The sequence below is a fragment of the Strongylocentrotus purpuratus genome, unplaced genomic scaffold, assembly GCF_000002235.5.
Source record: "Strongylocentrotus purpuratus isolate Spur 01 unplaced genomic scaffold, Spur_5.0 spur5_scaffold_2, whole genome shotgun sequence".
Lineage (NCBI taxonomy): Eukaryota > Metazoa > Echinodermata > Echinoidea > Camarodonta > Strongylocentrotidae > Strongylocentrotus > Strongylocentrotus purpuratus.
This window is the reverse complement of record NW_022145605.1, coordinates 1,972,909-1,988,909: the sequence shown is the minus strand read 5'-3', so window position 1 is coordinate 1,988,909 and position 16,001 is coordinate 1,972,909. Positions and strand designations below refer to the sequence as shown.

Below are 16,001 nucleotides of genomic sequence, written 5' to 3'. Positions count from 1 at the left end.
AACATCCCGCAGTAAAACACAAAACAATACTCGCCTGATATCTCTAATATGTTGAGTCCATGATAAAATAAAGACCAAAATGTATCACAACCATGAAATGTTCCAATATATTTTCTGCATCTGTAGCCTGTAGTGTAGGCATATCATAACGTTCAGTATCATTCGTGATGGCTACCCTCCCCCCTCCCCCCTCCCCCTCCCCTCTCTCTCTCTCTCTCTCTCTCTCCCTCTCTCCCCCCCCCCCCCCCCCCCCCTCTCTCTCTCTCCCCCCTCTCTCTCTCTCCCTCTCTCCTGGCCGGGGCCACCTGCTAACCATTCACATGAATTTCATCCAACTCGTAAACGCTACAGACCACTCTCGCCATCAAGTGTCCTTGTACCAAATTTGAAAGGTTGTGAACCGGAATGTTAACATTATGTCATAACAAGAAGTTCTTGGTCATAACAGGGACATGCTCCTTGGTCATATTTATAAGAAGCAGAGTGTGTAGGTCCATGGCAGGTCCATGGTGATGACCCCCTCCTCATTTAATTGATATTCTTGTGTGAGTTGGGCCAATTTCAAGTGACTGGCTAATTAACTCTAATATAGGCCAAACAACTCTAATATAGGCCAAACAACTAAATAGGCGTAATTCACTACCTTTATAATTATTCATGGTAATCATTCTCATAAAAGACTCTTCTCTTGTCGAGACCCAGTCTTCCATATGTATGTGCATAGGGAAACATATCTTTCTCATAACATAACATTAAAATTGGAGAACATTATATTATATTTGTATTATCATTTATTTATTATTATTGTTATTATTATTACTATCATCATTATTTGTATTATTGTTATTACTAATGTTATTATCATCATTATTTACAGGTCGTGTGGCAGCCCTCAATATTCTTGGACAGAAGGTCGAGATGGAGACGGTACCATTTTTCTGGACCCAGATTTTTGGCAAAAGTGTCAGATATGCAGGTAAGAAAGGTGTGATGGTGATATGATTGCCTGCAAATATAAATATATCTATTTGTCAAAAAAAAAAAATAAGTTAATGCCCCTCTCCAAACAGAGGATGGACTTTCACGAACCAAGGTATAGGGTATTGATTCAAAGAATATGTACGTCAAGTAAAAAACATTTGGAAATGTGAGTATTCCCGTAGGATAATGTCAGTTGATGGAAAATCATACTTTTCGATACATTATTAAAACATTCCTAATTTCATTGTTAAATCGGGTACCTATTTTGTTTTAATTGAGTTGTTGGATTTAGGTACAAATTTATTTTTATTTCAATGAAGTAATAACTTTTTACATTTTTGACCATTTCTAATCCCCCCCCCCCCCATTCTCTCTCTCTCTCTCTCTCTCTCTCTCTCTCTCTTTCTTTTTCTTTCCATCAGGATTCAATGAAGGATTTGAGGATGTTATTGTTACAGGTGATCTAAATGAACTCAAGTTTGTAGCTTATTACATCAAGTGAGTCATCATTTTTTTTTCACAAACTTTTCTTGTCTACTTTTAAAGACATAATCTTAGCAGTCTCTATGTTAATTGCATCATAATTTGCTTATACCCCAGAGTTGATGTGTATTCATTCTTAATATTGCACACAGCAAAATATGATGATCAATCAAAAAAAGAAAAGAAAAAAGGAATTGAGGCTTGACTTCTAGACACTTAAAGCACCAATGTTCTATGTAAATGTTTGCAATTGTGCTAACTGCTACTTCTCATTCTTTATTTATATCTTGTACAATCTAATCATACTGTTGAATGTTTAAATGATATATTCTGCCATATTAATGGATTCAGTCTTGTAGTAGATTTTGTTATTCTTTTAATTTCTGTGTATGGTATGAATTGTAAAAATACCATGTAAAAACTTCTTTGTGGTTTTCAAACATTGGGTGAAAAGAGAAATGAATGAATGAATAATTCATATCGTTGTAATATTATCTTGCACACACCCAGGGACGAGACTGTGGTAGCCATGGCTAGTATGAACTCTGACCCCATCGTGTCACAGTTTGCCGAGCTGCTAGCAAGTGGAAGGGAGCTGAGTAAATCAGAAATACAGTAAGTTTACTGTTCATGTTTACAAAGTAAAAATAGTAAAGTACCCGATAGTATCCTGCAATATTGGCAACAGCTCGTTTGAAAAAAGTTTGGGCAGAGTAAAGCGGATAAACACAGTTTTCTCTACAAATTAGCATAGTAAATCTAAAGTTATATCCTTCTATATATGATTCAATGCATTAAACATATCTGAGAGGGAGAAAAAGATTAAACAGCTAGAATTGTTTCATTGATGCTCTTGACAAGTGGCATATATTGAGGGGCATGGGGCGCAACAATGAGGGAGAGAGATAATGAGTGAGAAAGGGAAGGAATGTGGAAGTAAATGCTAGAACTCCCTCCTATTTCTTCCCTCTGGTCATGCAATGGCCTTGCTGATCTCATCTATCCCTTTTATCTCTTAACTTCAGGTCTGATCCAAGTCAATGGTCAAGCAAGTTATGAAGTCCCACCAGTCTATTAAAGACTCTCAGCCTTTATGCTGCTACATAACATACCGTTACCATCAAGACCGCCGAGTCGTCAGTCAGCTGATCATCGGAGCCAATCAGCGATGAGCATTATCATCAATCTGAGTGCCAAGCAATGAGAGACCATTAATATAGAGCTTCTTTTTCTTTAAGAATCCATGTCAACTCATAACTTATGTTTACAAATTTATATATCTGTAAAAAGCCTCACTGTGATCATTCATCTTTGCAGTAAAAACACAACCCCAGAACAATTTTCTTTGGAAGCCCTGAATTTTTAAAGCAATTTCTTTGTTAGTGAAATCTTATCTGTAATCTAAAGAAGAAATCTGTACTACAAACATTGTATTTTGAACAGGAAACTTTTTTCCATACTTATCGGCTTAAATACATGAAAGAGGTTCAATTTTTACCGTGGTCTGAATCATTTCTTATGAAGATTTAAAACCATGAATTAGGATCAACCTCTATCCTATGTTTACTTTTTTTTTTCTCTTTGATTTTCTGATGGTTCTATTGCTGAATTTCATAAATTTGTACAGCCACAAGACTGATCAATGGCAGTGACATTGCCTTAGATGTGATCTCCTGTAAAGCATGGTTTTGTCTCATATCTAAATCCCACACGGCTCTGGAAGCTGATACAGCATTATTTTGGTTCACTGTAATGATTGTATGTTTGATTTGAAATTGCAATTTCAAACCTCAGATCATAATATTCAGCCGTTTACAACTAGCCATATTGAATTGAGATCATGAAACATAAACCCTCATTATGCTTCGATGTGTAACAAATAAATGTATGTATATTTTATATGTTTAATTGTAATATGTTTGATAAAGGTCTGCCATGTTTGATTTTTATACTGTTCCTAAAAAAAACAAGTAACTTGGACTCACTTAGTACTACCGTAACCCTTTGTTTTTTCCATGAATAGAGGCAATTGTAAAATGATATATATATATATAAGAGGTCAACTATTGATTCTACATGACATTGTTGAGATACTGTAGGATACCAAAATATAACCTTGATTATAGCCAGTTCAACGTGATCCACCGCAGTACTTTGTTTATATTCATTGTACAAGTGGGTAGAAGTGAGAAAGCAACTAAAACAAAAGAGGGAATATTTGTATTTACCTGAGATTTTCTTGTGTGTGTTTTTATAGAAATATTCATATTTTAAGTATTCAGCCATATGTACTGAAGTGATTACTGTGTTAACTGGTACTATCTCTCTCTCTTCTCCATCTGCCCTTCCTTTCTCTCCCCCCCCCCCCCCCCCCCCCTCTCTCTCTCTCTCTCTCTCTCTCTCTTACTTCCCAAATCATATCATATTCATCTTTTGAAATGATAACTTTACAAGTATAATTGAAAATAATATATCTGGCTTTCTACAACCCCATTAACTAAAAATAAATAGATAATGGCTCATTTCTCTTCTCTCTTTTTTGACATGGCTCATTACAACCATCAACTGAGAAGGAGTTGGGTTAAAAAATGACATGTTATTTGCATGTTATTTGTAAATAATGTAAAAATATGATGTGAGAGACTGCATGGCAGCCCCAGTATTAACCCATGTGTTTTTCAATGTATGTACAGGTACCACTTTTTTGTTAAATAAATAAATCTCTTTCTTACGTGCCTTATCAAATAGCAACTATGCATTGCATGTAAATTCTCTTTCACACATACCGGTGTTATGATCATGTGTAAATAAAAGGCAAGTTCGGTGAGAACAAAGTATCTACAGTATGCTCATAACAAAGGTCCTTGGGCATACTTACTAACCATGTGTTATAAGATTAAGATACAGAAATGTGATTCATACTACTAGTACTAGGATCCTTAAAGAGAAGGTTGAGTTCTGGGAAGAGGTAAAAGATAAATGTGTAAGCGTTACCATTGTTATTATGCAAGTGTGGAAGCTAGAACATCAGATAAAAATGTTCCCTGAAAAGCATGGCTCTTCCAATGCTATCATATTCTAAATATGGCATGTATCATCATAAAAATCAGAGTGGATAATATGTTCCTGTAGTCCCATATACATCTTTCTGTGTACAGTGCTTGTAACTTAACCAAGACCGATCATTTTGATGATTCCCCACACCGTTTCTTTCACATTGCAATTGCATGACCAGAACTCTATCTTTAGATGTAATTTCATTTTGCTGCAGAGGGGGATTTACCGCATCGTGTGGGAACGAGTCTTCAGTTACATCCAGATCAAGTACAATAATTTAAATCATATTTAATGCCTCAAGATGAGATGTGTATGTCATTACCAAAAATATGAAAAGATGTGCAAAAGAACTAAATGTAATAATATATGAAATTATATATTATTGGTGGAGGGTTTCTTTATGTAATATATAAAACCAATGTACAAGAGATTTATATAAGTCTGATTAATATTGTGATATATATATATATATAATAAAATATGTAGCATGAGACCAAGATATTGTTTGAATGTGTTCTTATTGTCAAATTACAGATGCACAAGTGCACAAAATGATAACACAGTAATTCTTATGTCATCATGAACATGATATATTCATGTATTTATTATAGTTTTAATACATGCATCAGTTCAAATAATATATAAAGTGGTGAGAATGCGAGGACAAGGAATTGACTTCACTCCATCTCTTTCAAGATGATAGTAAATTTGAAACGAGCTATTATTGGTGAAATCTTGAATCTTCCCAGGGAATTCTTCAATAGGACTATTCAATAGGACTAAGCAAAATACTTGCATTCAATCTGGTGAGAAATGCACATGAATGGATGAAATTGATTACAATATATAAAATGCCTTTAATTTCCAGTTACTTCAAAGATAACATCTTGCTTAGAAGCAATCAAGAATACAAGTGCATCTTTCACTGAAATTTTTATTTCATATAGGTTTACCTATGGAAACTTATCTGTAGGATTTTTAGTTGTCTTAAAATCACTAATTTTTCAGCATAAATACATGTATTTCCCTACACAAGTAAACCTCTGGAATTTAAGGGGCTTGGTGGTAAAGCAGTGGTAGGCCCCAGATTAAAAAAGTTATCATCGATTACCGAAAGTCACTCAGATATGACTTAAACCCGTAGGTCCACTGGTTGCCTACCTACAAGCACACCCTTTTTTCAATCGATTTTGACATCCTTCACAATGTCGGTGGTTCTATCACACACTTTCTTCCCTTGACCAAAACTACATTATCAGAAACATACCAAATTATCACACAATATCTCTTAAAGCAGAACCACCAGCTGCTATAAAATCTAACTTTCGATGTGAGAGAATCTATATTTCTGGTAAAGCATGAGCTTTTTGTTGCTGCTTGCTAGAGCTACTTAGTTTCTGTGTTTTTTTTTAAAGTAGGGGTGAATCAAATAATCAATATGGACTTAAAACTTGAATTTTCAACAACCTCTTACTTCTGGTATAAGAGATTGCAATGAGAATTTTTTTTTTTTTCCAAATATATTCGGCATATTATCTGTTGAGAGCCAGAAGGGCGATTAAAAAAAACTATGTTTAGGAACATAACTTTGTGCCTTTTGGGGTTCTCAGCAGACAATATGTTGATGCTCCAAATAATGAAGATTCTCTTTATGAAGCTGGTTAGTACATTGCATCTTGTAGTACCTTACAAGACTAGAAAGCAACACCAACACAAAACCAATTATTTAGGATATTGCTAGATAATACTCTTTTCACAGTGAGTGAATTTACATCCATGTGGGAGTTACAACGCATGGAGCATCAATGTGTATATTAGGATGTGCACACGTTGTTTCAAGATGGCATCAAACAAAATGGCTTAAAGCCCAGAGTTTCTTTGAGGCAGTTCTCACACTGCACAGCGCTCCTTTGGTCATTCCCATTTCCTTGATATCCTGAGATGGGCTAAATGGTCATCGATGTATCGGTTGGGGGGTGCTTTGCTGAAACGTCGGACGGTTTTATATTCCTCCCTCAGCTGGGATCGCCTTTCCTGCGCATGACAGTATTCTTCTTCCTGTACAGAGAGCAGAGAGGAGAAAAGCAAACTTTGGTAATTATGGAAAAATTCAAAATGGAAGGAAAACAATTCTGTATTATTCTAGATACAGTCAAACCTGTCACTAGCGACCGCCCAAGGGAAGAACAAAAAGTGGTCTTTGAGGACAGGTTCCTTTAGTACATGTTTCAATGAGAAACCATTTTCAAGGAAACCAAATATGTGGCCTTTGTAGACAGGTTGTCACTAAAGCAGGTTTGACTGTATTAGAAAAAGTGTTCAATTATCCTTAGCATGATGGCACCATACTTGTAATACATGTGTATAGTCGATTAGTCATAGTGTTGAAATTATACACCAACAAAAATATTGATTTGTTTTTCTTCTTTATTTTTAATTTTTGTTAATACAAAAACGAAATGGGAGATTTCTTTGTGTATACGGTAGTATCTCACAGTGCCAATTAAAAAAAAGACCCATGGTATTTATGATCCGAACTCTAAAACAATCATTATTTTATTTTCTTAACGAACTGTACTGTTATGCTTCATGCATTCATCTCTTCTTGTTATGCTTCCACTTATACTGAAGCAAACTTTCTATCCCTTTTATCAATTTGGTTGAGATTTCCAGAGTATTTGTTGCAGCTACATGTTGGTACTCCTTCCCTAAGATGTACCTTGGTAAGAAATGGTCGACTTAGATGTTTAGCATTTTCTTCCTCCACTTCAAGTCTCTGTTCAACGTTTCTGATCATAGATTTGGAGATGGGTCTGAAACGGCGATGTTTGCTGCAGATAAAACAGATCAAAAGTACAGTTAAATTAAATTCATATCTACAATTTTAAGGAAAGATGCAATCCAGATGACCTCAGACATAAATGTTTGAGTGGCAGATCTCCTAGTCCTGAACCAGTTTTTGTGATCTGATTTTGATAACGACCAAAGAACCGAGTAGGCGCTTAGACCAATCCATGCGAATACATATTACAAAACCTGGGAGCCAATTCTAGATTTCTACATGGAAAGCTATCCTGGGGTATAACTACAAGGTTACCTCAATTAACATAGACTTCAACTTGCCAAATTTAAAGTCAAAATAGTCCAGATGTCAATTGTCCTCTCATACTCAACAGAGAGGAGTCTACCCTCCCCCCCCCCCCCACTCAAGCAACGCATAGAGAGTCAATGCTAATGCGTATTGACCTCTAGCACTGCAATACGTGTTAATAGGCAGCATTTGCACACATGAATTGAATAGTCAATACACGTATAATACACAAATGCAGACAATCATGCCGATGTGGCTGATCGGCAAGTTTGACAGTAGACTTACAATTAGAATTTTAAAATTATTCTTTCTAACATCGGTAGGTTTAACAAATTGTATTTTACTGCTATTTAGGTATCATCAATTGTCACGTAAGTTCAGATTTTGAGTGAAATCAGTGGAGTTTTGTACAGTGGTGTTTGAAATGTTGTGATGCAATAGCACAGCTTTTAATCAATGCACAGCCAGGATAGTAATGCAGCTACATGTATGTAGTATGTGTTGGTGCTTGTTCTGAAACCTCACAATACAAGTGCATACCGATGGTGGGTTGCGGGCGGGCGCGCGCCTGTGTGAAGTTATCTACCGTAATAAGGATCTGAGACATAACAGTAGATAACTTCACACAGGCGCGCACCTGCTCGCAAGCACAACCCACGGCCATTGGTGTGTACTTGTATTGTGCAGCGGTTTGCCGTGAAACCTATGAAAAAGTGTATAGAATATCAATGTTTATCCAAAAAATATAATAACAAGAAAAGAGACACGAAACAGGGAATACTAATAAACATAAAGACTTTTAACTCATGATCTTTATTTGGACATTTAATGAATATTTACTTCATTTTGGGTATGTTTTAGTAGGGTCAAATTTTAGATAGGTTTCTGAACAAGCGCCTGTGTGTCCCTCCTCCCCCCCCCCCCCATACAACTTACAAAAACTTTTAAAAGAATTAAAGCCCAAGTCCACTCGAAAAATAACTTACTTCAATAGAACCAGAAAAATCAGACAAACCAATCAAAAAAAGTTTGAGCTAAATTGGATAACTAATAAGAAAGTTATGAATTTTTCATGACATGAAAAACTTTGAAAATCACTACACAAATTGGCAACTCACTCATGAGTCTGTGACGTATGGTCCTCACTATCCACTAATTATTTTCTGTATATTGATAATATAAATTTCCTATTTTCACCCTAAGAATCTTATCTCTTCACACCAGCATCCAAGTTAGATTGTTAGTAATATATGTGTTTGTGTGGATGCACAAATATAGAGTAATTTTTGTCCAGTTAAATCATGAAAAAATTGAATTTTGATAAACTATTTATATAAAAATCAATAATTATGAAATACAATATTCAGAAAATAGTATCAATTCTTCAAAATTCATAACAGTTTTGGGCATATGTCATGCACGCAATATGATACAAATCATATAACCTGGGCAAAGGTATGGGGAAATCGAGTTTTGGGGGATAAAAAGGGAAATTAACGGGATTAAAATATGTAAAGCAATTGATAAGTTGTGAGGACATGACGTCACAAACTGATAACCATCTTGGCAATTTGTGTTGTGATTCTCATTGTTCCATAGTTTTACATACTTTTTCAAAAATTCATAACTTTCTTAAATAGTTATCCGATTTTGCTCAAACTTTTGTTGATTGGCTTGTCTGATTTTTCTGCTTTTATTGAAAGTAGACCTAGATCTAAGTTATTTTTCGAGTGGACTTGTCCTTTAATGGCTAATGCTTCATCCCCATTCTACAGCAAGCCAATGATATTCAACTTGTTTTAATAAACTTAAACAGATACAAACATAATCAAAACCTTCAACCCACATGCCACATGCCACAGACGAAATGGCATTAATTTTCCCATATTATAACTGCAACATTAATACGAGCACATGGGACCGAACACAATAACTTGTTTTTATGTAATGATAACTTACCCTATAAATTGCACGCCGGGAACCTTTCCACTCCGAATACGATGACCAAATAATATTCGTGTCAACCACATTTTTCATGCAATGTTTGTTCCAAAATATGATGACTGGGGAACGGCAAAAGGCTGATAAATATTCTCTGTTTTCCTAATAAACATTAATTTTTCGATGCATGTCGATACGGTAGCTTTGAGCAGACAAATCCATCAAGAATGGAAATGAAGGATTTTGTTTACATTAATTTGTATCTCTCACCCACAGTTCATAGATATTACAAAACATAACAACGATACAAACGATGCTGATTTTTTGTTGAGGCCTCCATCCTGGTCAAGCATCGCTTATGATTGCAGTCTCCTGCACTTTTTCAACAGATAGTTTGGATAATACTTTAAATTTATAATATGTCATAGAAATATTAAGTTTTGTTATTATATGTACATTTGTCAAAAAAACATTTTGACATGAAGTTATTATTGTGTGTATATTTTGTATTATACCTTACGTTTATATGTTCTTTGTTATTCAGATATTGTATATGGAAAAATGCAAAAAATAAAATAAAATTGAAAAAACATAACAACGAAATATTAGACTGGAGTGTGGAAAGTCCACCCCCAAAATAAGTTTGTTTCGATAGAGGCAGAATAATAAGAAAATCAGGTGAGTGAAAGTTTGAGCAAAGTCTGAATGAAAATAAGAAAGTTATGAATTATTGAAGTTGTGATCAATCAAATACAAATTGGCAACTCTGTGACTTATTATACGAGCTCTCCTTCATTTGCTTTGTGCATAATATTCCATAAAATCATGTTTTCTTCGTTATTGATGACGGAATATATATTTGTTCCTTGCAGGGGGAGTATAGAAACATATTTGCAATTATTATATTTAGGGTGCATGTATGGTTGAAATTTTTCTTGAGGGAAAATGAAAATTTTAGAGTTTTTTAGTACTGAACAAATGGAAGTTTAGCTCGCATGATACGTCATAGAGTTGCCAATTTGTGTTTGATTGATCACAACTTCAAAAATCCTAACTTCCTTATTTTTAATCGGAATTTGCTCAAACTTTCACTGACTTGTTTCTCTCATTTTTCTACTCCTATTAAAACTAACTTAATTTCAGGGTGGACTTCCCCTTTAACGATTGACTTTTCATGCCGATTTTTGAGAGTTCGGACGAGCCCCGGTAACGGACAAGCATTGTATCTTCTTTATTTTGTAATACTTCATGATTTTCACTATTAATCCAGCGTCTCGACTATCGACCTCTCTTTTTGTATTGGCATTCACTATCTCTCTAAATTTAGCCCCCAAATAGCCTACATAAATACATAGCTAATTTCATATATATAGGGCCTACATGTGTTACGTCAAAGTTTATTTATTGTTTTTTAATTTATAATCGCTCTTTCTTTTTCTTTTTTATCTATCTGTCTAGCTTTCTGCCATTTTGCAATTATCTTCTATCTGTTATACTAATAGCCACTTGTCATAATAGGATGACTCATAATACAACTTAAACAACGTACCCTACACAGTCATACTACACAATCAATTCAAAAGGAGGTATTGTGAGATTAGTATTTGATTTTCTGTTGTAATTTGTAATTATTAAGGATTTTAGCATTATTCCGACCGAAGTAATCTTTAAAATTATCACTGAAAACATTTTTTTCTTAAAACGCCGAGACTAAACGACAGTGGTTTTTCTTACAGCGTGAATAGTTGCATTTTTTCCTCTATGTAATTATTTGCCAGCGATGTTTCAGCCCCAAGATCATAACAAACCAGATTGACACACTTTACAAAACTGTTGGTTCTTGCAAATTTCATATATTATGTTAATTACACGATAGCACAGGTGGTCAGAAAATTTCTTCTTTAGTCTCTACGCCACATGGTCCCTTTCTTTATCAAAACTAGGCCAATCGATGACCAACTCTAAACGTGGAAACGCATGCTAACATGGTGGCAATGTAGACATCAATAACGAAACAAATACACCGTGTGGCTTTTCCCGCCAAGAGTATTTGACGTCATCAAGTTCGGTTGATGGATCGATTGTTTGAACAAGGGACAGCTTCAAAATGATAAATGGTCTTTATCAACCATTGCAACCATTCGGTTTCTGTCTCGACCACTCTTCTTTGAAGTCCCTACACCACCTGATCCTTCACATCTCTCTCTCTCTCTCTCTCTCTCTCTCTCTCTCTCTCACCCATCCCTCCCTCTCCTCCCCCCCCCCTCTCTCTCTCTCTCCCTCTCCACCTCGCTATCTATGTCTCTCTCCCTCTCTTTTGAAACAGATTTTGACAAAATTAATAAGAGGGAGAGTCCCTATACATCCTCTTACCGATACTGAAAACGGGGAAGATTGCGTCTTTTTGTATAAAAACTCTCCTTTCATAGTAAAGTGTTTTACCCCAATCTCTGATCCTGAACCTCCACTCAGTTCCTATCCTATTACTATCAAGCATTTGCTATTTTCTGTTCGGTTATCTTCTGAACTCTTTCAAATCAACCGGGGGCATCCCGGTAATTTTGTTTATCTCCAACCGCCCCTCCCCTAGCAAGTCTCGGAGGGCCGCGGGATTTCTGAAAACACGTTTTCGGAGAATTAAAATGGCCCGCAAGTAAAATACAACACGAAGTAGGTCTGCGCCCCCCCCCCCCCCCCCCCCACTCCCTCCCCCTTCGGCCCCTCTGATTTTCTAACCCACTTTGGATTATTTCCGGGATACGCAATTAATGATATTATTTGTTTGTTATTTTCATAAATCCTTTTCAAAGTAAAAGGACCTTAAAGTGTGTATAATCAAGATAACAAGGGTAGACTATACGGCGTTTACCCCTTGGGTTACGAAAAGAACCATTGGTTTACTTCATTAGTGCGAAGATGACACGGAAGAAAGATTCTCACTATATACAAACCTTGATTACTGACGTATTTCTATTAAAAGGCTGACGCACGTAATGCTTCGAGCTACAAAAGACCATTGAGTGAAAGGCGTTTGCAGGCAAGGTAATTGTTTTGCTCACAGTGGTGGAAGATTTCAATCAACGCATTTTGAAAAGAAAAATAAAGGATTTTCTTCATGAAACATGAAATATAATAATGTAGATCAAACCATTATGAGGATCGTTCCTGTCTACACCAAACGAGACATATCTATGATCATTATGGTTATAGGCCCTTACCCCAAAATCATCAACTATAAAACCAGTTTCATGGAATCCCGCCCCCCCCCCCCTCAGTGTTATAGGGTACGCATGTTATTATGCGTGTTCCCAGCACACCCCCTCCCCCCCCCCCCTTTCAGCATAAGTCCGGTGTGTAATGTCAATACGGGTAGACCTTTTTCTTTTGTTACGAGCCGTAGATTTTGGGAACACGCATGCGGTCCCTCCGTTCCTGGAGTGGGGGGGGGGGGGGGTCGGGCATGGAATCCAGGTCAAAATCAATGTATTTCGTTTGCGTCATGGTTAACTAACAACGAGAGTTTATAATGACAATGTAATGGTGTTATAACTGCTTTATGTAACACGATTAAAGAGCGGACATGCGTACGTAGCTATATTGCTCGGTGGCTATATATCATTACGATTGTTATAAAAATCAAATTGTTCTGAAGATTGATATAAATAGGCCCTTTTCTCTTGATGTTTTATTTTCAATTATGGAGAAGAAAATAAAAAGCTGCCTTACTTAATTATGATTTACACAAATCACAATCTATATCAAGTCAGAATAAATGTACAGTCGCTGCTTTTTTGTGCGTATGCTGATAAGGAAGATTTTGATATAAAATGTAAAATTGATCTCACTCTATACTTAAATAGAAATATCAAGTTACCTTGGATATTATCTTGATTGAAGTCTTAGGATCACTAACAGAATGCTTGTATTGCATGTAGTGAGCATCGACTCTATTTTGGCACAGCACCCCCCACTTTTTCAAGTGCCCCAAAAGTTCCTCTTTTATTACACCGTTAAAGTGCCCTTTCCCCTGATCACCTCTGATAAGTGCCCCTTTTATGTTGGCACATGCCCTTTACCTTCGACAAGTTCCCATTTTCCTTTACAATAAGTGTCCTTTTCCATTCTCATAAGTGTCCTTTTTAATCTATAGTAAGTGCCCCTTTTCAGGTGCTATAAGTGCCCCTTTTCACTTCTAATAAGGGACCTATCCCCTTTTCACCACTTATAAATATCCCTATCACAATGTGATGGGTGCCCCTTTTCCCTCGACAATTGCCCATTCTCATAAGAGCCTTTTTTACATCCCTGGTGAGTGCCTCTTTTCAGGAGTAAGAAGTGGCCCATTTTCACCTCTGATAATCAACCTTTGTACTTTTACACGTGCCCCTTTTCTGTCTTATATCTTTCGATAAGTGTCCCATTTTCCTCTCATCATTAAAGATCGCTCGCATTTACAGATGATATAATTATGTTACTTATACCAAAGGTCTTTTCAGCCTCCCGTTGTGATAATGTGTTTATAACCCCAGCAGGATTGGGGTTTTTCCTCTTTATAACATGTAATTTTTCGCACTGCGACCTCACAAATCTTAAAAATTTCCTCGCTCGCGTCGCTCGCTCGAAATTGAATATTCAGATCACCACACCCAACTGCAAAGTATGGTGTAGAAAGAGAAGCAAATAATGAAATCATCCCTATTAATGTAATTACAATGTAGGGGTGTATTCCAATGTCTAAAATATTGTATATTTTCGCTTTGAGATTTCCATTTGTAGGTGCCCGTTTTCCCAGAAAGTGCCCCTTTTATGTTGGTGCCCCCCCCCCCCCCCTTTGGAATTTGGAAGTCGCTCCGCCGCCCCTGAATCAAACAGTGTTGTTTTTATTTTGTCTGCGCATATCATCCAACATTACCTTGGATGAAAACCTTATTCATTATTTTGAGGGGCATAGATCAACCACTTTGATGCAATTCAAGAAAAAAAAGGGGAGATTTACGAAAATACCGAAAGGAGCTTAGCTTCTAAGGATTTGGTGTAACAAATTTCAATGGGGAGGGAGGGGGACTGATTGTCACTCCAAACCCCATAGTCCCCTTCTTCTCTCTCTCTCTCTCTCTCTCTCTCTCCCTCTCTCTCTCTCTCTCTCATTTCATTTCTACAGAATGTTGAACCCATGCTTATCATTGAAAATAACACCATACTGTACAATGAACTTTCTATTAATCATTATCTTTGAACAATTCATGAGAACACTGTGCCCTGGAATACACTGTACATCAGGCGCGTACACAGGGGGGGGGGGGGGGGGGGGGGGGGGGGGGGGGGGGGGGGGGGGGGGGGGGGGGGGGGGGTTTGGGGGTTAAACCCCCCTTTGGTAATTTTTTGTGTGTAAACCCCCCCCCCCTTAAATTTCCCTAAACCCCCCCCCCCCCCCCCCCCTCTTGGATTTTTTTTTTTTTTTTTTTTTTTTTTTATTAAAAAAAAAAAAAAAAAAAAAAAAAAATTCCCATGGCCGACCTCAAAAGATGACCTTACCCCCCCCGCAACGGAGCAAAATGTCAAATTTTCAAATTTCGATACCAAAAAAAAAAGTGTCCTCTTCCCCCCCCCCCCCCCCCCCCCCCCCCCCCCCCACAGTCCTTTACTTCAAGCTGGATTTTCCCATTACTATCTTGGCCTCCATGGAAAAAAGAGGGTATGGGGTTTGATCTCACACATTACTTTGACGAGAATCGACTCCCCGGCCGCCCCCCCCCCCCCCAACCATAGACACTACGCCAATTGTGATCTCGCTCACCCCCTAAAGACTGAGTACGTCGCCCCTTCAAAATGTTGTTGCTCAGCCAAGTTTATCGCTTTTTTTTTTTTTTACAATGTCTCTATTTAAACCGGATCTGATATTATTTGCTTACTTATCATACATGTGTAGTTTGTTTTTTCTTTTTAAGGCCCCACCCAGTGGCGAATCCAGGGGGAGGGCCCGGGGCCCGGCCCCCCCCCCCCCCCTTGAGAAAAAAAATCATGTAAAATCACGTGATTTTTACCTTTTTTGTGGGTTGGGCCCCCCCCCCCCCCCCTGGCGCTCAAGGGGGGGGGGGGGGGGTGCAAATTGAAATTTTTTTTGAGGATCAAAAAAAAAAAATGTGCTCACTACCCCCCCCCCCCCCCCCCCCCCCCTGATTCTGAGAAGAAAATTAATCACGTATAATAGTCTTCTCTTTTATTGCATGTCAACCGAAGAAGACAAACGAAACCGGTAAAAACATAGGGGAAGGGGAACGACTAAAGACCAATATCATAATCAACATTAAAAATTCAGATGTTTAGAAAAGCATCAGAACTGAGAAACAGTTATTTAAAATTGCAACACTGAGTATAGGGGGGGGGGGGGGGGTACAATAAATTTACATGCCATGGTCTGCATGTTAACCGTTAGCATGACGTCATG

General features: G+C 37.2%; 2 protein-coding genes across 2 annotated transcripts in view; one reads left to right on the top strand and one right to left on the bottom strand.

The window, feature by feature from the left end:
* Window positions 1–3,672, top strand: part of LOC100891510 (apoptosis-inducing factor 3) — a 37,758-nt gene extending 34,086 nt beyond the window's left edge. Inside the window, exons 15-18 of the mRNA XM_030991411.1 lie at window positions 878–976; window positions 1,404–1,479; window positions 1,975–2,079; window positions 2,490–3,672. Coding sequence (XP_030847271.1) covers window positions 878–976; window positions 1,404–1,479; window positions 1,975–2,079; window positions 2,490–2,523 — 314 coding nt within the window. The 3' untranslated portion in view covers window positions 2,524–3,672. The remainder of the gene's footprint in view (window positions 1–877; window positions 977–1,403; window positions 1,480–1,974; window positions 2,080–2,489) is intronic.
* Window positions 3,673–5,087: 1,415 nt separating this feature from the next.
* LOC105442611 (ribosomal protein 63, mitochondrial) lies at window positions 5,088–9,758 on the bottom strand. Its single transcript, XM_030991409.1, has 3 exons — window positions 9,572–9,758; window positions 7,241–7,352; window positions 5,088–6,579 (listed from the first exon to the last, which is right to left on the bottom strand). The coding sequence occupies exons 1-3, from the start codon at window positions 9,640–9,642 to the stop codon at window positions 6,436–6,438; spliced, it is 327 nt and encodes a 108-aa protein (XP_030847269.1). The 5' UTR covers window positions 9,643–9,758; the 3' UTR covers window positions 5,088–6,435.
* Window positions 9,759–16,001: the final 6,243 nt, after the last annotated feature.